The 24,700-nt window shown below is 39.3% G+C and overlaps 1 protein-coding gene across 8 annotated transcripts; it reads left to right on the forward strand.

Moving 5' to 3' along the window:
* The first annotated feature begins 228 nt into the window (after nucleotides 1-228).
* terfa (telomeric repeat binding factor a) lies at nucleotides 229-24,584 on the forward strand. Of its 8 annotated transcripts, none has more exons than XM_067428615.1 (18): nucleotides 229-460; nucleotides 1,014-1,109; nucleotides 1,295-1,419; nucleotides 2,134-2,226; nucleotides 4,037-4,177; nucleotides 6,720-6,791; nucleotides 7,245-7,570; nucleotides 9,208-9,294; nucleotides 9,994-10,080; nucleotides 10,700-10,786; nucleotides 15,325-15,411; nucleotides 15,514-15,582; nucleotides 16,529-16,615; nucleotides 16,728-16,808; nucleotides 17,037-17,164; nucleotides 17,247-17,320; nucleotides 23,685-23,716; nucleotides 23,884-24,048. In XM_067428615.1, the coding sequence occupies exons 1-18, from the start codon at nucleotides 340-342 to the stop codon at nucleotides 23,912-23,914; spliced, it is 1,824 nt and encodes a 607-aa protein (XP_067284716.1). In that variant the 5' UTR covers nucleotides 229-339; the 3' UTR covers nucleotides 23,915-24,048. The 8 variants fall into 8 exon arrangements, with proteins under 8 accessions (XP_067284716.1, XP_067284714.1, XP_067284713.1 ...); XM_067428612.1 differs by having other exon boundaries at nucleotides 230-460; nucleotides 17,037-17,171; nucleotides 23,884-24,584; XM_067428613.1 differs by lacking the exon at nucleotides 15,514-15,582 and having other exon boundaries at nucleotides 17,037-17,171; nucleotides 23,884-24,584.
* Nucleotides 24,585-24,700: the final 116 nt, after the last annotated feature.

Raw genomic sequence — 24,700 nt, forward strand, 5'->3', positions numbered from 1 at the left:
TTTGCTCATTCAAGAACAAAGCAAACTTACGCAAATACTGATTTAGTTGATCAAATTTGCGTTTATAAGTGACAGTGTTCAAAATTATTCAATTAATAAAATAATTAACTGCATCAACTGGAGAAAAAAAGGTTCCCTAATGTATTTATTTGTACAGTTAAATATTATATGATATAATTTATTGTTTGAATATTACTTTCCAGCGACGTGTATGACGTAGAGTCGCTGCTGGCCAATCAGAGCCGCCGCCGTGACGCTGAGCCACGCCCCCTTGCGCTCGCGGGAGTGTGCGAGTGATATTTCGGATTATTCCCGTTAAATTAAAGCCCCGTGCGGAGAATGAGCGACGGCTACCGGATTATCAGCCGCTGGTTCTTCGACGTCTGCGTGTTCGAGGCGCTCGAGAGCTTCCGCAATGGAGACTACGCGTTCTTCGCCAACATCACCAAACACATCGAGAGTGAGTGTGTGTGTGGAAGTTTGTTTACATCGGCGCGCGCAATGCTAGCTTTAGCGCAGAGCTAACGTTAAACGCGCTCAAACTCCGGCGCAAGTCTGTGATCAAGTCTGCTTTTTTAACTTAAATACAATATACATATGCATGTAACGTTAGCGTGTGAACGCTTATATTATAGAGAGCTACGGCTGGGGTCTCACTCATGAAAGTTTACCAAGTGTTACAGAAGTTGAAGCTTGTTTAGTCTGTCAGAGGATCATATTGTCAAGACTTGCCTGTATGATGAGACCACAACACCAGCCATAAGGTTCATTTTGAGAATTTGAGATGTATACGCTAATAAATAAGGTTTCCTTTAACGTAAGTTATGGTTTATTAGGAAAGGACAACATGTGAAAATCTGAAAGCTGAGGGTGCAGAAAAAAGTCTAAATATTGTGGAAATCGCCTTTAAAGTTGTCCAAAGGAAGTCCTCATGCGATGTATGGTTGGTTACTGGTGATGTTGTGGTCATTAATATTGCAGATATTGATATATAATGTGTTATTATGTGTCAGGTCTGGTGGTCCTGCCCATGGATGGACGCGGAGACACGGTCCTCAAGCTGCGCTTCATGCAGTTCCTGACCCGGATCAACAACGGAGACAAGCTGGGTAAGTGTGTGTGTGTGTGTGTGATGGGTAGGTTTAGGGGCAGTGTAGGGGGATAGAAAATATGGTTTGTACAGTATAAAAACCATTACACCTATGGAATGTCCCCACATTTCACAAAAACAAATTTGTGTGTGTGTGTGTGTGAGAGAGTGTGTTGCTCACACGTGTGTGTGTGTGTGCCGCAGATCTGACGTTCGAGGAGCCGAAGACGCCGCTGGAGTCGGCTCTGGCCGTCCTGGAGTCGCTGTGCCGAGAGATGGACGTCCCTCAGAGAGAGCAGCAGCGCGTGCACAACGCCATCGCAGAGATGGTGTGTGTGTGTGTGTGTGTGTGGCTCATAATCGTGTGCCATCGCAGAGCAATGTGAATGCTTCATCAAGTGTCTTGTTTCCAGTCCAGATATCTAAAAATCAAGATGTTTTTACTATTCGAGTAAAATGACGAGATATGATGTGATGTTTTCTGGGTAAATAAATCAACTTGAAGTGAGTTTTTGCTTAAGCAGAGCTAAATTACAGAGGCAAGAGGATTTTTCTCACCCCATTGGCAGATCATTGTCCTCCTTGTTTTAAGCAAAAACTCACCAGACAAATATATCATCTTCAGGGCTCTACGCTGCTATTTTTGGATAACGTGCGGGTTAAAAGCAGCCCTTTGTGCGATCACACCGGTGTGATTTTGTCAGTCAGTTCATCACTATATATATCTATATCACAACTATTCAGTGTTTTCAACCACATGAGGTTTCATTTAGGCTTCAGACATTAAAGGTAAAGGTAAGGTAAACTTTATTGTCTGGACAGTAATTAATATTCGACGCTGACAATGCTATACATCTACACATTAATCTCCGTAAAACATAAACAAACACATAGACCAGGTAAATATCACACCAAAAACCACTACCCATATATATGTCACCTTCAGATATAAATCGCACAAGACTAACACGTGTGTTATGGAGAACTACACTGACTCGTGTTTGTGTGTGTGTGTGTGTGTGTGTGTGTGTGTGTGTGCGCAGCTCGTAATCGTGTGCATCAAGAGCGGAGAGTTCGAGAAGGCCGAGGAGATCCTGCACACACACTTCAGCGCAGCCGCAGACTCCGCCGGGAAGGTGAGCTCCGTCTCTCCTGGGTATCGTTTGGGTTTTTACATTATTGGGGCCAATCCGGCACTTTTAAAACCGTACCGGTGCCTGAACCGATACTTAAAACAAAAGAGCCACAAAACGAGGGTGGCTGACATTAAAGAATGGCTTTTGATAAGTAATAAAGTACCATCTTCATATGGCTAATTTAGAGCGCACCGCCTTGTTTCTGACACGACACACAGCAGCCGCAATAGATATGACAGATGTAATTCTTTCTTTTTTATTCAGAAATATAAGCTGTTAACCGTATCATGACCTCTCTGATGTTCTGATTTTCTCACATGTGTAAGAGAAAGGTCTCGTCTCGGTCTTGTCTTGGTCTCAGATTTAGAGGACTTCATCTCGAGACCACACCTGCTGGGATATCACTGAACGGCCGGTGCATGGCCTGATGTAACATCATTAATGTGCTTTGATGTAAAACGCACTGCTTTAATGCAATCAGTAGCTTATTTGTAGTGTGAGAACTTAATATTAAATTATATTTTAAACTGTCTTTGCTAATTCTGCAACGTTTCCTAATTAAATGAATCAGCTGCTTTGAACAAATCGGTTGAATAAATCTGGGCTGGACTGGTAATCTGGCATTTCCCCGGTGGGCCGACGCACTTTGGGGCCGGTATAGTGTTTAAAAAATAAAATAAAAATTTGTACCACTGACAACACGCAGCGACAGCGGCCCATTGGTGTCTTCAAGATTTTGACAAGCCGAAGCGAGAGAGACCTCCCCCCCCCCCCCCCCCCCCCATATTAGGCGCTTTTTTTCTATCTATTTATTTATTATTTAAGCGCATGGAACTGCAAAAGGAATATCCGCACAGCGCAGCCACTGCGTTTAAATACTGCTCTATGAACGGCACTTTGACTTATTTAGTTTTATAGAATCGTGTGATATGGAAACGTTACAGGTTCTGTGGTGAATCAGCTGAAAACAGCCGCCAGCATGTGTTCATGACGAGGTAAAGTGGAAAACGGCAACACACACAAACGCTTCACTTTAGCACAACCACAACTCACTCTTCAGCTATTAACAGCGGAGAAATATGGTGTTTAGGAATTGCAGAATATAAATCACTTGTATAGAGGCTGTTTTCGTATTTTCTACAGGTTTACATTTTTTTTACTTACAAATATAATAGTTTATATATGTTTTATATAGTTTTTGAAACCATATAGCCATATAATGAGGAGCACGGTTTTACAGTCTGTGTTTTACCCGGTGACTGCCATGATCTTACAGTTAAATGAAACTGGCCTACAGTTAAACATATAGTCTATAAAACAGCTTTAAGTCTAGATCCCATGAATTAAGGACAAAGCTTTTTTCCTCTTTAAAAGTTTTATTAACTTTTTTTAATAGATTTAATGAAATGTAATAGCCTCATGAAAGACAGATATCAGTGTCTTACTTAAATGATGTGTTAACTCTTGAAAAATATGATTGTTCAACCCAGAAATTCCAAGGGCATTTCTGTGTGACAAAAAAAGCAATATTAAGTTTATCTGCATTTGCAGCAAATTCGATAATATCTATCATTATTTGTCCTAGTTTTATTTATATACTCCAATTTAAGGCCCCAACCCCAGCAAAAACATTCACGGGGAACTCATGGGCCGGATGTGCTGGGTATGCCAGAGCCGCATTTTAGCCCCAGTCCAGCCCTGGAATAAATGATTCTGTGACTGTTAAATAATGTTAATGTTTCAATGTTAGATCTCTCTATCTATCTATCTCTCTCTATCTATCTGTCTCTCTCTCTCTCTCTCTGCGCAGAAGAAGCTGCTGATGAATCTGATCCGGAAGAGACGCTCCTCTCACTCGGTGCTGCAGCTGAGCTCATACAGAGACTTCAAGCAGGACATGCTGGAGTTCATCGAGCGGCTCTACCGCGTCCCCGAGCCCTTCCTCACACAGGTCCATGTGCATTTATAACACATCAGCTAACAGCTAAACCACACAGGTCGACTAACAATCCTATAACACATCAGACCGCTAAACCACACAGGTCCATATGCATTTATAACACATCAGCTAAACCACACAGGTCGACTAACAATCCAATAACTACATTCGACATTAACTGATTCTACATTACTTTAGTGTAAATGGTGATTGATAGTGGATAATATAATGTAATGGACTGATGGTAAAAATACATGCTTTTGACACACATAGAAATTGTGGTAAACTTCATTCATTCATTCATTCGACTTAATTGTCCACCTTAGTGGAAATTTGTCTTCGACTTCTCCGAACAAAAATACATCAATGACACCACATTTAAACTTACATGCAAAATGACTTTCAACATGTGAAGTTTTTATATTTGTAACAACATATGATACTGTTAAACAACATCACACAACCAAGAGTCAGGATTGCAATTAATTAAAGAAAAATGTAATTAAGAATAGTTTGCAGTTTCAAAAGCAGAAGCCAGCTTCAAGTCTCATGAGGAGTTCATAGGCCGCTCTCCCGCTGTCACCGTCTCGTTGCCTCGCCCTATCGTACACACAATTACCCCGACAGTTATACCGTTTTCAAGGTCTAGCCACGTCATTCTGATTGGCTCAGATAAGATGCAATGTAAGCAACTTTCCACACATAGACAGATAGGAGCACATATTGCCAAACTAGGTAGACAAGTCGTCGCCCCATCACCAGGTTTGCATTATCATAGGCCACTAAACAGCGTCTCCAGGTCTGGCAACGTCCGCAGAAATGTCCATCTCCAACATTAGGCCTGCACAGATCTGGTACACACACACACACACACACACACACACACACACACACACACCTAAAACTCCAGAGAATACTGGTTTCCTCCAAGGTTGGGAACATCTTAACTAATTATAAACAAAACATCTCTCCAAAGCATGCTGATAACATGTGCTTTCCTGCAGCTTTTCCTACAGACAATAGTACAGGCAATATTCATCTCGACTCTTCAGTGTTTCAGTTGTTGGGGGTTAACAGCTTATGACCCAGGACCAGTAGGGAAGAAATGAAAATGTAGAAAAATGTACTTAAGAATAGTTTGCAGTTTCAAAAGCAGAAGCCAGCTTCAAGTCTCACAAGGAGTTCATAGGCCGCGCTCCCCCTCTCACCGTCTCGTTGCCTCGCCCTAACGTACATACAATTGCCCAACAGTTATACTGTCTTTAAGGTCTATCCACGTCATTCTGATGGGCTCAGATAAAATGCAATTTAAGCAACTTTCAGATTGGAGCACATATCGCTAAACTAGGTGGACAAGTCATCGCCCCATAACCAGAATTACATCACAGTGACCTCATAGGCCACCCAAAAGCGTCTTCAAGTCTGGCGTTTCTGCAGAAATGTCCATCTCCAACATTAGGCCTGCACAGATCTGGTACACACACACACACACACACAGAATACTGGTTTCCTCCAAGGTTGGGAACATCTTAACTAATTATAAACAAAACCTCTCTCCAAAGCATGCTGATAACATGTGCTTTCCTGCAGTGAGAGGTACAGGCAATATTCATCTCGACTCTTCAGTGTTTCAGTAAAAGGAAAAATAAAAGGAATAAAACATAATAAATTAAATGAAAGGCAAATCCATATTTCATCTCTGGAAGCCGGGCTAAGTGAGCAAACGCTGTTACTGCACTCCGGACATATTAGGGGTGTGTGATACTTCCAAAATCCACACACACGACGCCTGGTTGATTAAGGATCACCCTTTCACCATCACGATTGAAAATGACACTGATTTCATATGACAGCTCCAACAATTAACATAGTCACTTACATTTTAGATGCAATATTGACTGTTTTGTTTTATTTCAGCAGCAAAAACATCACCACAGAACCGTAACGCGTCTCACAGCAACAGTGTGTGTTACTGAATGATTCAGTGTTTGAATGAATCGGTTGAATCAAAGATTCAATAACCTGTTTGATTCTTGAATGAATCGTTTGAATTAATGACTCCCTCATTAAGACTCACCTGCTGTCACCTACTGTTGGTTTAGCGTCATATTTAAACATTCTTTCCAACATTTCTTTTGTTTATTCAGAAATACAAATCTCATAACATTATTTAATGCAGTTGTCATTTTTTATTTAAATGTTTTTTAAACCTTTATTTAACCAGGCAAGTTACTTAAGAACACGTTCTTATAATATGAAAACTGAAGCATAGCATATATTTAATAAGATTAGGGGGAAAATGTCCTTTATAAAAGGTAAAACTATCACAAATATGCAGATTTAAAATATGCCAAAGCTGACTGAACACTGGTGAGAAATTAGACTATTGCTTTAGAATAAATTATATTTACAACACACACACACACACACACACAAATAACTTTTTTTCGGAACATGCTTATGCTTAATGACAAGTACATTTTTAACTCGGAGGAGTGAGTTGAACATGCTTAATGTGGAGCCCGTCCCTACTGACGGTGTGTTTGTTCTGCAGATGCTGAAGCGCTCCGGACGCCTGGAGCCGACCGCATTATCCCGGGATAAGGAGAAGGAGGACTCGCCTCAGGTGCAGAAGGAGAAGGAGGACTCACCTCAGGTGCAGAAGGAGAAGGAGGACTCACCTGGGGTGCAGAAGGATAAGGAGGACTCACCTGGGGTGCAGAAGGAGAAGGAGGACTCACCTCAGGTGCAGAAGGAGAAGGAGGACTCACCTGGGGTGCAGCTGAATTTGCGGAGCCTGCAGAAGGATAAGGAGGACTCACCTCAGGTGCAGAAGGATAAGGAGGACTCACCTCAGGTGCAGAAGGAGAAGGAGGACTCACCTGGGGTGCAGCTGAATTTGCGGAGCCTGCAGAAGGATAAGGAGGACTCACCTCAGGTGCAGAAGGAGAAGGAGGACTCACCTGGGGTGCAGCTGAATTTGCGGAGCCTGCAGAAGGATAAGGAGGACTCACCTCAGGTGCAGAAGGATAAGGAGGACTCACCTCAGGTGCAGAAGGATAAGGAGGACTCGTCTCGAGTGCAGCTGAGTTTGCAGAGCCTGCAGAAGGCGTACGGCGAGCTGAGCGAGGAGTATGGCGTGAGTGTGCCGTTCTCTCAGCTGGTGGAGGAGGTGGAGATGGAGGCGCAGCAGCAGAGCCGAGAGACGGACGGAGACGAGCTCCACCTGGCCCTGTCGGAGACGCCCATGGAGCCGGCGGCGGAGAGAGTGGCCAATGGAGAGCCACACGAGTCCCGCTACGCCGGCATGACCATATCACGCTTGGTCACGGAGGAGGACAGCCAGCCCAGCGGAGACGAGACGCAGATCACCGGTGGCCCATCTGACCAGCCGTCCCCTCAGAGGTCACTGACATGAGCCATAGCTGCTCTTATTGATGGAAAACATGCTTTTATTACTTACGAGTAGTACTAAAAAAACTTGTTTTGGGAAAACTACTCAATTACGAGCTTTTGCTTAAAATTAGCAAAATAATCTGCCAGTGGGGTAAGCAAATAATCTTAATTCAAACAGAAAACAAGTTTTTTTGCTTACCCCACTGGCAGATTATTTAACTTATTTTAAGCAAAAGCTCGTAATTGAGTAGTTTTCCCAAAACAAGTTTATTTTGCTTACCCCACTGGCAGATTATTTAACTTATTTTAAGCAAAAGCTCGTAATTTTGAGTAGTTTTCCCCCAGGACAAGACGACAACTTTTGTAGCAATGCCTCTTAATGTAAGAATTTTAAGATATTTGGACTGTAAAAAGGACTAATATCTAAATACATTCTTAAATTAAGAAGCATTGCTACATAAGAAAGTTTTTGTTTTGTTTTGGGGGAAAATAACTAAAAATTAAGTGTGCTTTTGCTTAACCTGTTAACTAAAATAAACATTTTTGAAAATATACATGAAAATTCACTATCCAAACTTAAATGGTTGCAATTCAGGAATGCTTTGGAATATAGACGTGGCATCATTGTAAAGAAGACAGTCAGCAGAGTATTGCTCAAGTGAAATAACTTCAAAAAATTAAAGTATAAAAAAGTTATGGAAGTTTAAATTTACTGTAAATCAAATATACTGTAATAGATATTTAATATTTAATATAAAATATATAGGTTACAAAATAATTTGTACTCTAAAATGAGTATCAAATCAAAGCCATATGTCTAATCAATTTTTGTTCCAAATTTGAAGTTGATATCACACAAATTGAAGTTCCCATGAGATTTTGTTTAGGCGCTATACCAAAAATAGCCACCGGGTGTCATAGAAATTCCTTTGATTTTTTTTTTTTTTTTGGGATGCAATTTCCTGTGTCAAAATTATATATATTTTTCCAAATATCACAAAACAGATTGTGATATTTGGAGATCTAGGACCGTGAGACTCAGACCTTTCCGACGATATGCGTTTTGTCAAGATTAGAAAAAGTTTTCACTATGAAGTATTTAAATAAATATGAAATATGACAACGCCTCTTGGGGAGGAGCCCGCGAGAATAATTTAGAGCACCGTTTCCATGGTAACGCAAGGTCCGATTTCAAAACGGTTTGGACAGGATGAATCTTGAGTCCGCAAGCTTTCGAATGATATATAGTTTGTCAACATTAGATCAGGATAAATATAGGATATAATTGTTTTAAACTTGCAGTGGCAAATGGGCCCACCGGTGGGCCAGTGACACTTAACAGGTTAAAATAAGAAAAGTAATCTGCCAGTGGGGTAAGCAAATTAAACTTAATTTAAACAGAAAACAAGATTATTTTTCTAACCCCATTGGCAGATTACTTTGCTTATTTTAAGCAAAAGCTCACTTAATTTTGAGTAGTTTTCCCCCAAAACAAGACGACAACTTTTGTAGCAATGCCTCTCAATGTAAGAATTTTTACATCAACATAACTTACATTTTTAAAGTTAAGATATTTGGACTTAAAAAAGGACACAAATACTAAGTAAGCATGTTTTGCAGTGTGTTGAACGCTCTGTGTTCTCCAGGGTCGTTATTGGCAGTGATCCGGAGTCGGATGATCCTGAGGTTCAGACCGTCAGACCAGCGTCCACACACAAGCAGCGCCACAGCAGGTGAAATTAATAATGATTTCTAAAATCTCTATTCGCATTTTGACTGTGAGCGCAGCATAAGAACAGTCATGTCAGGTTGACATTTAATGCTCATAAACTCGTTGGTCAGCTAGAAAAGGGCTAAATAAATGCGCTCGCACAATTCTTATGTTTTTATCTAATAAAAACAAGTCCGTTTACCAGTAAGGGGAGTTGTCACATTAGCAGTAAATTACTGGTAGTGTGTGCTAGAATGAATGTTACATATTCACGTATTCAGTCAGAACGTGCTGACGGAAGAGTTTAGGTTATGTTTTTAAGAAGTTGCTTAAAAGCAGATTAATGGCTAAAGTCTGATTACACTGTATTCAGCACAAACAGGGCTACAGTAATATGTGAGCAACATATACATGGAAATTTGTAGTTTTGAGAAAATTGTTCATGTGTAGTTTTTGAAAAATCTAAAGTGTTAAATCACTGAAATAAGGCCATATAACACTATTTAAACATTTGTTAACAAGGCTTTTCAGAACTGGATGTTGTTGCCTAGAGTTTCTTCTTCTTCAAAACAATGTGAAAACCATTTTGAACACTATATCATTATAGTTATCATTATTATTCCTTTAGCTTTAGTGAGACATGTACTGTATGTGGGGAGGGTGTGGCTCATCATGAATAATGCTGTGATACCATCTCATGTGATTCCCTCTGTGTTCTCAGCTTCATTATTCGCAGTGATCCGGAGTCGGATGATCCCGAGGTTCAGACCGTCAGACCAGCGTCCACAGACAAGCAGCGCCACAGCAGGTGAAAGGCCTTTCACTATAGCTGTCATTATAGTTATCATTATCGTCATAGTGTTATGCTTATTGGTGTTAAAGGGTTAGTTACTTCAGCCAAAAATGTAAATTCTGTCACTCTCATTCCAAACACTCAAGACTTTCATTCATCTTCAGAATACAAATGAAGTGTTCAGAAACTACAAATTCCCACTCAGAATGAGACTCAAGTTCGGCCACGTGGTATCCTTTGAAACCAAAACATCAGCTAGGGTTTTCATCTTATTAACACCAAATGTATCTTACCTACACTGTTTTTAACAACCCAACATTCAGTCCAATCCGCATTTTCAGAGTTTTGCAAAAGTGAGAAGAGCAAGAACATATTTATTATACAATTTTGTTATTTAAAACTACTTCACAATTTATATATCTTTGCAACATGTTTTATCATCTTTATCTTTAATTTTAAGCTCATCTTTTATATTAATTTTCACAGATGCTTACTTCAAAAATAGTTTAACGTCACATGTAATCGGTCGATCAGTGCTTCAGCCGCAGAAAGCTGTCTGTTTATTTCCATAAACTCGTTAGCATTTTTTGGGTGAGCTAACCATTAACGGGGCTTCCATCTCATGTTATTCCAGGGTCATTATTCGCAGTGATCCGGAGTCGGATGATCCTGAGGTTCAGACCGTCAGACCAGCGTCCACAGACAAGCAGCGCCACAACAGGTGAAAAGCCTTTCACTATATATGGTTTTATGCTGAATTGTGGCCAAACGCGGATAAGCAAATGTCCGTTACACCCCTAGTACACACTCACATCTCAAAATGCTTTTTTGGGGAGTATTCACACTTGAAGAGAGCATGTGTGAATCCGTGCATTTTGCTCTTTAAAGACAGGTTTATTAATCTGCTGTCACTTTATGATAATCAAACTAAAAAGGAAAATTAGATTGCTCTATTAAGGATAAATCTATAGATAACGGCTATTTCATGCAGTCTGCCTGATTTACTCTGTTAAAGAGCTGCTTCTCATGATCATTTTCAACAATTACAAAAATCAGTTGGACGTATGCTGGCGTACTTCTGTGCCAAATACACTCTTTGAGGAATTGAACAAGTTTGGGCAAGTTTTTTTGTTTGAGTATGACGTCATAAAGGTAATTAGCAATAATGCTAATCATGTTATTCCCTCTGTGTTCTCCAGCTTCATTATTCGCTGTTAGGGCTGCACGATTAATCGAAATCTAACCGCAATCGCGATCTGGCGTGTGTGCGATTATGAAAGCTCAAAGGCTGCGATTTTAATGAAATAAATAAATGCCCAGTGTGTTAGCGAAGAGCGGCTCTGTGATAAACGCTGCTCCGTCTGAAAGACTGCGAGTTTGAGTCGCTTATAACGTGCGTTTGAAGAAGCAACACGAGTCAAACATCTTCACAAACTAGTGAAGCGCTCATAAACCTGTTCAACAAAAGACAACATTTAATAACATGTTTACCTCACTTCATATCGTCAGGCGAGTGTGTGTGAGCTGATGTGGCTTCTCATCAGAGTGAGGCAGACGATGCGTTATTTTATAGCAGCCTATCTCAATCAGCACTGCATTATAATACACTTTATTATTATGAAAATACCCTTGACGGCTTGAAGAACTCAAATACTCCATATTTTGCTGCAGTCGTGTTTATTGTCGTCATGTTTAATCAAAGCATCTCTATCTTCTGTTTACAGCGCTAGCTTCACATCAGGGGTTTCCTGAAAACTAACGTCATTACTTCTCTGAGGCGAATGTGGCGCTTTCCGCTCGAGGGCGCCCTCTGGCTTTCAGTATGAATTAAAAACTTTTGGGTATTCAATTATAAGAATATAATACTTAATACATTTTAAAACTTCATAAACATTTTTTTCTTCAATGAAGAGTTTTTTTCCTCCACAGTGGATGCACAAGAGGTTCTTCTTTCATATTAAAGACAGACTTTAAGAAATTGATATCACAGATAAACAACACACACACATACACACATATATATATAAGTGCACTATATTAGTGTCATCGATGACATCGACTACGGAAATACGTCGACGTTCGTGAAATGCGTCGGCACGTCGTGTCACACATTCATTCATGGAGAAAGTTCCCCATTCTATCACAAAAACCTAGACCACAAATATCAAGAGTATGGGAATACTTTAAACAGAGGCCAGACAGTGTTTCCCCGCCACATAATCAATACCGGCCGCCACATATTGATTCGTCATTCATTCATTTTTACGCTATTTAAAAGACGCACGCATATTCGTTTAGCTGCATTTCCTTAAGTTCTCTCTCCGCCCTTTTGCGCGTCTCTTACTCACTCACACACACACATGCTCGTTGCATTCGACCGTAAAACAACTTTTATTGCATTTTGGCGCATTTAGTGTGACAGCTTTTAAAGCCAGAGCAGTTGAATAACAGAGTTGCGACACGCCTTCATCACGCGGCAGCGCGCGGTCACGGCGCTTATTATAATTCTAAACAAACCAGCGCGGTGTCAATATTACAGACCAGTGTTTCCCAACCGGGATCCCGAGCAAAAGGTGCCGGGACGCACTTACACCGCGGGTCATCTCACACCTGATGACGAATCTGTAATATGGGTTGTCACTTGAAAATAATGCTGATATAATGTGATGCTGATAAAATAATGTTTCTGTCGATGGATACACGTGCTGACTCCTCAGGTATACACTACAACAACAGCGATAATAAAAGAAAAACGTGGGCAAAACGGTCTCTCTTTGTAAACTTTATAAAACGCATGTGAGTGCTGCCGTATGTCCGAATATGAGCAGTCATTTTCACCGTCATCACCCCCGTGTAGCCAGGAGACGCGAATGAGAAGATCTGTCTCTTTCAAAAGGTATCTTTCAAATCCTGTGCTTAAACGGACAAACTCACACGAACAGTATGTCAAAATGTCACAGCCTACTCTGTGCCTTAAGTGAACTTTATACAGAAAATACGACGACTATCCGTGGGTCTTAAAGGGGCAGTAGCCTTCACTGCTGTCTGTTTAATGTCAAACAAAAGATAGACATCACTCACTGCTCCTGATTGAATAGCTTTTGTAAGTTTAATAAGGATTTTTTATTTTTATTTTAAACAGTTAAATGTGTGGTTATTTTACATTTGATTACTTTATTCCATTTCTCTACCTAAAAACTAATGTTAGACCCACCTGAAAAACCTGAAAAGCATTGGTTATTTTATTCTCATCTTTGCTCAATAGTATTTATTTGTGCTGCTGCTTCTATTTAAGTTATCTGTTCTTATTTTCTTTATTTTCATTTGACAGTAGTCCTTTTTCCCCTGAACATAGCAAATGCCGAACTGTACTGAAACGTGAACCTAAACCCGTGATACAAAGCGAACCGTGAGCAGTCTGTACTGTTACACCTCTAGCGTAACTTATGTGAGGGGGTGCCACAGAATTGTGAAAAATTTCCAAAGGGTAAAAAAATAAATCGTTAGATTAGTCGACTAATCGAAAAATAAACGTTAGATTAGCCGACTAATCGAAAATAATCGTTAGATTAGTCGACTAATCGAAAAATAACCGTTAGATTAGTCGACTAATCGAAAAATAATCGCTAGATTAGTCGACAGGAAAAATAACCGATAGATTAGTCCACTAATCGAAAAATAATCGTTAGATTAGTCGGCAGAAAAAATAACCGTTAGATTAGTCGACTAATCGAAAAAAAAACGTTAGATTAGTCGACAGGAAAAATAACCGTTAGATTAGTCGACTAATCGAAAAATAACCGTTAGATTAGCCGACAGAAAAAATAACCGTTAGATTAGTCGACTAATCGAAAAATAACCGTTAGATTAGGCGACAGAAAAAATAACCGTTAGATTAGTCGACTAATCGAAAAATAATCGCTAGATTAGTCGACAGAAAAAATAACCGTTAGATTAGTCGACTAATCGAAAAATAATCGTTAGATTAGTCGACAGAAAAAATAACCGTTAGATTAGTCCACTAATCGAAAAATAATCGTTAGATTAGTCGACAGAAAAAATAACCGTTAGATTAGTCGACTAATCGAAAAAAAACCGTTAGATTAGTCGACAGGAAAAATAACCGTTAGATTAGTCGACTAATCGAAAAATAACCGCTAGATTAGCCGACAGAAAAAATAACCGTTAGATTAGTCGACTAATCGAAAAATAACCGTTAGATTAGTCGACTAATCGAAAAATAATCGTTAGATTAGTCGACAGAAAAAATAACCGTTAGATTAGTCCACTAATCGAAAAATAATCGTTAGATTAGTCGACAGAAAAAATAACCGTTAGATTAGTCCACTAATCGAAAAATAACCATTAGATTAGTCGACAGAAAAATAACCGTTAGATTAGTCGACTAATCGAAAAATAACCGTTAGATTAGTCGACAGAAAAAATAACCGTTAGATTAGTCGACTAATCGAAAAATAACCGTTAGATTAGTCGACAGAAAAAATAACCGTTAGATTAGTCGACTAATCGAAAAATAACCGTTAGATTAGCCGACAGAAAAAATAACCGTTAGATTAGCCGACAGAAAAAATAATCGTTAGACTAGCCGACAGAAAAAATAATCGTTAGTTGCAGCTCTAATATATATATATATATATATTTTTTTTTTTTAATTTATTTTATTTTTTACAATAACTCCTTCGGCTTAGACCTTTCTAATGTTTTTAGTCATAGGCTGTCTGCATATTAATAGGTAACCCAGCAGTTTTTTCTTTGTAAAATATGTTTTCTGTAAAATATTACGCAAATAATAATAATTAGTATTAGTATTTTATTGTTATATTTGTTGACATACTCTTTTTTTATTTGTAATTATGAAAATGTTATTGTAATGGTAATATTTCTTATTTTTAAAAATATTTTAGCAGTAATAATAATCATAATAATAATTATAAGTCACATTAATATAAAAACACTAAATGTTACATAAACACACTTTTCATTTGTACAAAATACTAACGATAATCGCATTTTAAATCGCAATCTTACCCAGAATAATCGCAATTATATATTTTCACCAAATCGTGCAGCCCTATTCGCAGTGATCTGGAGTCGGACGAGCACCACTATAGCTTTCATTATTAACCATTTAACTTTAGTGAGACACTTATTGCTAGAATGGCTGTATGTGGGGAGGGTGTGGCTCATCATGAATAATGCTGTGATACCATCTCATGTTATTCCCTCTGTGTTCTCCAGCTTCATTATTGGCAGTGATCCGGAGTCGGATGATCCTGAGGTTCAGACCATCAGACCAGTGTCCACACACAAGCAGCGCCACAGCAGGTGAAAGGCCTTTTAATTAGCAGTGCTTCTATTGCTTTATTTCATGCCGTCCTGCAATATTATTTCATGTGGCTGACTGTAGTGTGTGTGTGTTTGTCTCAGTGAATCGGCGTGTGTGTCGGCTCAGCGCTCGACTCCCAGCAGCCCTTCGTCCATCAGAGACGCCCACAGGTTCACCGCTCTACCGTCATAACTCATCACATGACTGATATTGAGGGGTTTATTTTGATAATCGCTTAATATTAGAGCGATACATCATCAATTATTCAGATGAACAGCCGCCAGATTATCCTCTCCCCATCTGAACGAAACCATCAGTGTTATTTGCATTGTGTTTCGCATCTGCTAGAAATAATACTTATTTACGCTTTTAAGTCTCGAGCTGCAACAATAATTTAGCAGAATATAATAAATAAAAATAAACATTAGGGGTTTATTTTGATAATCGATTAATATTAGAGCAATACATCTTCTATTATTCCAAAGATCAAGTCAAGGTGGGAAATTAGCACAAGAAATGTTGAGGTCAAGAAAAGGAGAAGATACTTTTTGAACAAGTGGCGCATTGATGACGAAGAGAAAACGCGGGAATGGTTAGCCTACCTTCCCAACGCTCAGACAGTCCCAGACACTGTACTCAATGTCGAGCCTACGACAATGTTCGCGTCCTCAGAAAATGCAAACATTTAGTTTGTTAGCGGAAGAACTAACCTTAAAAAATTAGAGGCAGGAAAAAGACCACGAGTCTCCAGTCAAGTGCACTGCCATACAGCCAGTGCTGCGACACTACTAGCTTAGCTACGCGTTTCAGGAGCTCAGTTCAAATTAAATGTTATCGGTACTTAAATATTATAATACTATTTTAAAATTGTTTTAAAAAGTTTTTTTATTTTCTCTCCTTCACTCTCTTACCAACATCCAATACAATGTATCGTGGACTACATCGCCCTCTATAGGTTAAGCCGTAACTCAATACACAACAATATGCTTACATTCTCTATGTATCAGTTACATTTTATGATACGATGATGAATTTGTATGCTATTAACTATTTTGCACAAGTATTATTTATGTCCAGTAGCTGACGTGTGTGTGTGTGTGTGTGTGTGTGTTGAAGTGGTGGTGAATTGCGCTTGACTCCTGCGCGCCGCAGGATCCCTCCAGCTGCCAAACACAAGGACAAAAAAGCGCACAGCAATCGCAGGTGCGACATCTGATATCCTCTGACCCTGACACACACACTTTTATGCAATATCCCAAAATGTGCATTAATATAGTTGTGTGTGAACATGGCTAATGTGATCTGCCGTCTGCAGGGCGGTTGTGTCCAGTGATGAGGAGTTTGACGATCCTCCGTCCCACAGACACACACCCGGACAGAAGGAGCATGACGACAGGTGTGACACACACACACACACACACCGCTAGTGAAATCCGTCAATTCATTTCACGCTGCTAAAATGGAGATTCACCAATATATGGATAAAAAAAAGAGGGTGAAATGTGTATTATGGATGTTTTCTTTCCACTCATAGTCGCGTTATGAAAGCATCATAGACCTCGACAGTGTCTCGGTAACTGATTGTGTGTGTGTGTGTGTGTGTGTGTGTGTTTCTCGGTGTCAGTGAACCGGAGTGTGTGTTGGAAGTGCGTTCAACGCCTCACAGCTCGACTCCTGAGACGGAGGTTCACAGCACTCGCCCGCATTTGCGCTGCCACAGCTCTCCAGCCGACAGCCGCTCGTCCGCCGGAGGCAAGAGGTGTGTGTGTGTGTGTGTGTGTGTGTGAGAGAGTGAGAGTGACAGAACGACTGACGCACTGACCGTGTCTTTTAGGGCCCGATGGCAGGACGCGTCAGGAACGCACGAGGACTGGAGCGACGAGGAGTCTCTGTTTAACGCTGCTGCAGGTACGCACAGCTAAACCGTTTTAGCCAGTTATCATAGCTAGACAGTATTTACAATGAGTGTGCAAAGTGGCATATTATAGCAAAAACATACATTATTTTGACCTCTTAAGTTTTTGTAGAGAGCCTTTCTTTAAAGAGAATTGTTTTGTATAACTTGTAGCTTACTTTTAATCAATGTTTCCTCAGACAATTGCCTGGGTTTAATAAATAAGGAGCAAATAGGCTATAGCAAGACAATACACTGCAAAAAACGCTCTTCTTATTTAGCATTTTTTGTCTTGTTTCCAGTCCAAATATCTAGAAATCATTAAATCAAGATGCATTTACTAGATAAGTAAAGTGACACAAGATATTTTTGCTTGTTTTGGGGGGGAAATCAAAAGTTTTTGCTTAAAACAAGCTAAATTATCTGCCAATCGGGTGAGAGAAATAATCTTATTTCTGTTCGGAAACAAGAAACAAGATTTTGATCAGAAATAAGATTATTTTTCTCACCCCTTTGGCAGCAATTTAGCTTTTTTTAAGCAAAACAAGGAAAATTAAAGCTGCGAGCAGCGATGACGGGCCCAAGCCAGGGGCACCGCCACCCCGGTGGCATTTAACTGTGCACAGCAGGCCAATAGGCATTTAATATGGGAAAAAATAAATAAAGGGACTATGTCAAAGTCATTTGAATTCACCTCATTAACTGCAGCAACTGGTGCTGCTATGACCAGAAACCACAACAGTCACATCTCTTAGATCAATTACATTTTATTCATTAATTTTATGTCAGATGATGTCAAATGTCAATTTCAAAATGAGTGCAGAATACTTTCCAAATGCTGATGTTGTATTATCCTTACACTTCTCTTTATGTGTTTTTGACCTACCGTAGCTTGTGATTGTTCACCAATTTTATGCAGCAAAAAGCATGCTTGTTTTTATTTCAATATGTGTGGCATTCAATATTTTTTTAAAATAAAAAAATAAAAAATAAAGCCAAATCACAGAAACCGCAAAAATTATTTTAATATCAGTGTCAGGTAAGAGGAATATGCCTGCATACATTTTATGGAAGTGTATTATAAACAGTCACTTTTAAATGTTCAAATGTAATTAAATTTAAAATAACGATATCAAAGTCATCTGAATATGCCATATTTACTGGTCAAAGTCGACCTCTCTAAAACATGCAGCATGTTTTTATACCGCTGAGAATGTGCACGACCGGCAATATGCATTTAAACAGGAGAATATTTGAAAATTGCTCTAATATGCCACATGTATCACAGCAGCTGGTACCCCTATGACCACAAGCCACACCTATTATGAAATTTAAATATAGATTTTTTTTTATGTATTAGGATATTATGGGTCACTTTCAATTATGTGCAAATGTATATTTTGCAGCTCAAAATGTTGTAAGTTCAAAAGGCCAGTATTTAATTAAAGATATAGTATATTTTTTGTTTTTTTTAAACTTATTTTTCACACTAAAGTGATAGTTATTTGTGATATGAAGGTTTAAATTATGACAATCAAGAGACAAGGTGATACACACACACACACACACACACACACACACACACACACACACACACACACAAACAACCCAAACAGAGTGAAACTCAAAGAGGGAGAGTGAGGGGGGAGGGGAACGACAGACAGAGAGACAGAGTCTAATTCCGAAAGAAACAAGATTTGAAACAAGCAAAAAAAAAAATAATCTAAACAGTGGGAGAAAGTTTTTTTTTTCTTCTTCACTGTCTGGAAACACTGTTTTGCAATAACAATAGTTTTATCTTCAAAACGGTGTTCTCAAGGACATATCCAAGCTGGTTCATAACTAAGGCTATACTCCCCCTTCTTGTTATTCTATATCATTTGCTCTCATTTTCGTCCACAAATAAAAGGCATTAATCTGCTTATTTTTAGGTTACACAAACTTCATTGTTTGAAAAGGAAACTCAAATGTGTTTTTTCTATTGTTACAAATTAACTGGTTCTATAATTTTATTGTAACCCGGAATAATATTTTTTTTATCCTTTAATGCTTGCCAAAGCACACAGCAATGAGCTAATCTTTTCACAATCAAAATGAAGCTGGCACCATCCCCCTCCAAACACACACACACAGAGAGAGAGAGAGAGAGAGAGAGAGAGAGAGAGAGAGAGAGAGAGAGAGGCAAAGTGAGATTTAGATTAAACATATTTTTCAGCAAAACAATAATAGTAAAGTCTAAACTGTGGGGAAAAGTTTCAAGCCACACCTATGATGTAATTTAATTATAGATGAATTCTAATGTAATAGGATATAATAGGTCATTTTCAAATATGTGCAAAGTTATCTTTTGCAGGGAAATATTTTGTAAGTCCAGGAAACCTGTATTTAATTCAAAAGTATTTTTATTATTTTTTACATTTGTATTAGCCTATGATATGTAACGGTTCAATTATTACCATCGAGAGAAAGTGACTGACACACACACACACACACACACACACACACACACACACACACACACACACACACACACACTGTAGTAAGCTGCAGGTATAAAGCAGCCCATCCCCCCTCCATTCACACACACACACACACACACACACACACACTCATGTCTGGTTCGCTATCTTTTTGGGGACTCATAGACGTAATGGTTTTTATGCTGTACAAACCATATATTCTGTCCTCCTACCCATCACACAACTTTCTGCATTTTCACCTTTTCAAAAGATTGAAATTCTCATTCTGTCTGATTTATAAGCTTTTGTACCCATTGGGACGTCCCCATGAGTCTGTGTGCATTCAGGTTTAAGTCCCCACCAGGCTAGAAAACCATTCACACACACACACAGAGGCAAGTTTTTTTTGCTTGAAAACTTATACAATATTGCCCTCTACTGGTCATTTAAGTGAGAGCATAAGTGTTGAAAAAAAACAAAAAAACAACAACAGTGTGATATAGAGAATAACCAGCAGGTGGGAGTATAGCCTTATTTATGAACCAGGCACGTGTGTCCCTATTTTGTGTTTTTTAGCCTTCTGCTAAGGGAACACCATTTGAGATATCCAATAACCGTTCGCATTTTAGCATCTTCTGTATATTTACTTCATGTTGTCCGAGTTTGGAGGAGATTGAATGAATCGTTTTTGAGGAGAAGGTAAAAACTCAGAGCTCGCTTTCGACTTCTTGTTATCTTCCAACCAAATTATCTGACTTCCTGTTGGTCAGAGCTAATGACTGTAAATTAGAAAGTTGTCCGGCTCGAAATGTACAATATATATACCGAGTTTGGTGAATGTAGATAAAACTAACCCCCCGCTTTGGACAAAAGATGGCGCTACTGAGCCCCTCTACCACGCCCGTTTCTGAATCTTTGCTTGCATCTTCTGGACAGCATGTCTGATGTGTGTGTTGAGTTTCATGCAATTTCAAGCATGTGAAGAGTCTCAAAAACACCAAAAAAGATTATTAGACTTTGACACGTTGCCATAACAACAGTTTTTCTAGAATCAGGAATCCATTCATATGTCTATATCTGCTATGTTTTGACATAATACTGATGAAGTTTGAAGTAAATCGGGTGAAAATAAGATGGGGATTTAAAGCAATTTTGAAAGTGACACACTTCCTGCTGCCAGTTGGTGGCGCTATAACTTTGACTCACAAAAGTCATATCCATGTGATCGGCCTCTTACAACGAACACACAGCTGAAGTTTAATCAAAATGAATTAATGAATGCAGAAGTTATAACACACTTCCTGTTTCCCTTTTCTCGCCATAAATTTGTCTCTTCGCCACGGCCAAACCGTTTGAGATATCAAAAAGTTGCTCGCAATTTAGCATCCTCAGTGTCTTGACTTCTTGATGACTGAGTTTGGTGCTGATCGGGTCAATCGTCTAGGAGGAGTATCGCAAATTCCAGAGCGTGCGTTTTCCGAACAACCCATAATAGCTCACTTCCTGTTGGGCTGACGCATAACTTAGAGCACGAAAGTTGTTTGGCCCGATGAGCTCTATATGTGTACCGAGTTTCATATATGTCCGTGAAAGTGTGTTTGATTTATAGACCCTGTTTTCAGACCCCACTTTAGGGGGCGCTGTCGAGCCCCCCTGCCACGCCCGGGTCCCAGCCTCAGCCCGGCCCTGATGGCCGCGCATTCTGATGCGTGTGCAAAGTTTAAAGAGTTTTCGAGCATGGGAAGGGCCCCAAAAATGCCCAAATAGTCGCGTAAAAAAATAATAAATAATAATAATAACAAAAAAGAAAAATAATCCTTAGAAGAACAATAGGGCTCTGCGCCCTTTCAGGGCTTGGGCCCTAAATATCTTATGTCGCTTTACTTATCTAGTAAATGCATCTTGATTTAAGAATTGTTAGATATTTAGACTGGAAACAAGACAAAATGACTGAGTAAGAAGAGCATTTTGTGCAGTGCAAGCATATAAGTCATGCTAACGTGGCTGGGAGCATCAGTCCAAATGCAACAATGAGCCATTAAAGACATTATAAGATGATTTGAACCAAAATGGCATTCACTAGTGATGTAATACAAAGTTTATTACTTTTGACCAATGGGTGGCGCTGTTTTGAAACTGATGTGGTGTGGTAAAAATGAGGTGACACTGAGACATACAAAGTTTGGTGTCAATATGTCCAAGCATTGCAGAGATAAAGCCTCAGGAGTAATTTTGGCATTATGCCTCAACTTCGTTGCTGCACTATAAGAATACGGTTTCATCTATCGACACACAATCTATTTTTTTATGTTTTTAGTCTTATGATACGACTAAATTTTGGTGAAAATTGGACAGGCTGTCTAGGAGGAGTTTGAAAAGGAATGTTTTTAAAGAAAAACAAAATGGCGGACAGTTTGGCAGACTATGGCAAAATTGGTATTCATGCTTTCAGCATGACCATGGAAATTTATTAAGACTAGTTTTATTACATTAGGCAAATTTAATTATTAGCATTTTTTTTACTATAACTGTTGAGCATAAGGTGGTGCTGCCCAGAAACATTCATCACCATCCGTTTCATAACGATACACCAAAGTGTTTGTGAAATACAGCTTTTTACAATAAAGTTCTATTGGCTATTGGGTAGAAATGAGGAATCGTATGAATCTGAATGCTGCAACGAATCTAAAGTGACCAGTTTTGTGATTTTTGACCAAAACGTTCACAAGTTATAAGAGAAAATATCTGTTTTGTTTGTATCTCCGGACCACTAGGTGGCACTGTGCCAAAGCTCTGCAGGTCACCTCAGGTCATGGTTGACATAACACACACCAAGTTTGGTCAGAATACGCCAAAACCCTGTGGAGATACAGGCTCACGCTCATTTTGGCGGGCACTTATTCAAATTCGTTCATGAGTTAATCGAGTAAGGTTTGAGAAATACATTTTTTTTGCTGCTATGATCTGAAGATGAATTAATTTTGGTGAAAATTAGACAAGTGAACTAGTTGTTGTTAAATAAAAGTAGGTTCTTAAAGAAAATGGAAATGGCTGACAGGAAGTTTGGCCAAATATGGCAACATTTTTATCCATGTTCTCTGCATGACCCAATGAATCTATTACGTTTAGCATTCCTGTAAAATCACCGTAGGACTTTTTAAGTACTTTCAGGGCATTGCGCTGAAGACACAGCGTTTCAAAACGATAAAATGTAGCTTTTTATAATTAAATTCAAAATGGTTATCAGGTCAATATTTGCCATCGTATGACTCGGCATGCTACACCGAATCTAAAGAAACCAGTTTTGTGATATTTGACCAGTGTTCAGAAGTTACAGGTAAAATGTTAATTTGTTTGTAACTCCGGACCACTAGGTGGCACTGTGACGAAACTTTGCAGGTCATGGTTGGCATAACACACCAAGTTAAGTCAGAATACGTTGAAGCGTTGCTGAAATGTAGCCTCACTGTCATTTTGTTGGGCACAAATTCGTTCAGGCGTTATTCGAGAGCAGTTTGACTAATAAACTTGAATTTCAACAGCCTAGGAGGAGTTTAAAAACGTGTTTTTTTTCTTCTGAAAATTCAAAATGGCAAAACATTTTTCATCATGATAGAGTCGAGAGCGAAAGAAGAATAGGAATGCCATAGCTAATGGTGATTTATAAAATGAAAAGCCTTCCGATTGTATCGCGGATAAATGGCCCGTGTGGTTTCTGGTGCATAAACATTATCGAACATTAATTGGAAGTATGTCGTTTTATCGAGGACAGTTACGTCGCAAGGTATCGTTTTACCGCCCAAATCATCCGTTGACGATTATTCATGTCTTTATGAGTGGATCATTTGAATCTCAGGAATGAGCCGTTTTCACTGGACAATATTACTTTTGACACATGGTGCATTGTTTATCTCTGCAGGTCCGTCCCGCAAGAAGAAGTACGCCAGGAAGGTGCGTATGTCTCTGACTGTGTGTGTGTGTGTGTGTGTGTGTGTGTGTGTGTGTGTCTGTGTCTGTGTGTACACAGACGAGAGAGTGTGTGTGTGTGTGTGTGTACACTGACGAGAGAGAGTGTGTGTGTGTGTACACTGACGAGAGAGTGTGTGTGTGTGTTTCAGCTGTGGACGGTGCAGGAGTCGGACTGGCTGAAGGACGGCGTGCGGCGCTTCGGAGTGGGACGGTGGGAGCAGATTCGCAATGCCTTCCCCTTCACAGGACGCTCCGCCTGCAACCTCAAGGACCGATGGAGAACCATGATCAAGCTCAAGATGGTGTGAGAGCCACACACGGCAAAAAAGGCTCTTCTTACTTAGGAAGAATGTCTTGTTTCCAGTCTAAATATCTAACAGTTCTTAAATCAAGATGCGTTTACTAGATCAGTGTTTTCTTGTTTTGTTGAAAATAAAACAAAATGGAGTGATTTAAAACAGGCAAAATGATCTGCCAATGGGTGAGAAAAATTATCGTGTTTCTTATTTCTGTCCCAAACTGAAAAATATGATTATTGCTCACCCCACTGGCAGATCATTCCCACGCAAACTCACTTCATTGTGACTTTTTCCCCAGAAAACAAGCAAAAATATCTTGCGTCGTTTTACTATTTAGTAAATGCGTCTTGATTTATGAATATTTAGATATTTAGACTGGTACCAAGAACAAAAATACTAAATAAGTAGAGCGTTTTTTGCAGCGTGTGCACCTCGATCATGCTCAAAAGAGATTTTATACTGACGTTCAGGAGCTGTTTTAAAACATCGCCTGTGTGTGTGTGAGAGAGAGAGAGGTTTTTTGTTTCTTATTAAATGTACGTTAAGTTTCAGCAGTGCTACTGTCGTCATTCAACACGATCAGTGGCCATCAGCATATTCCCCCAGAATAACAACTTTTCTCAAGTTAATAGTTACGTTAGTAAAGCGCTCACACTGAGCGTGTTGC

This window comes from Pseudorasbora parva, chromosome 20 (genome assembly GCF_024679245.1).
Source record: "Pseudorasbora parva isolate DD20220531a chromosome 20, ASM2467924v1, whole genome shotgun sequence".
Taxonomy (NCBI): domain Eukaryota; kingdom Metazoa; phylum Chordata; class Actinopteri; order Cypriniformes; family Gobionidae; genus Pseudorasbora; species Pseudorasbora parva.

What these genes read in the sequence shown, in the direction of transcription:
- terfa (XM_067428612.1), top strand. Translation starts at nt 340, where the DNA reads ATGAGCGACGGCTACCGGATTATCAGCCGCTGGTTCTTCGACGTCTGC. An exon ending in CAACAACGGAGACAAGCTGG is followed by an intron (nt 1,110 to 1,294) that starts GTAAGTGTGTGT and finishes TGTGTGCCGCAG; the next exon opens with ATCTGACGTTCGAGGAGCCG. An exon ending in GACCAGCCGTCCCCTCAGAG is followed by an intron (nt 7,571 to 9,207) that starts GTCACTGACATG and finishes TGTGTTCTCCAG; the next exon opens with GGTCGTTATTGGCAGTGATC.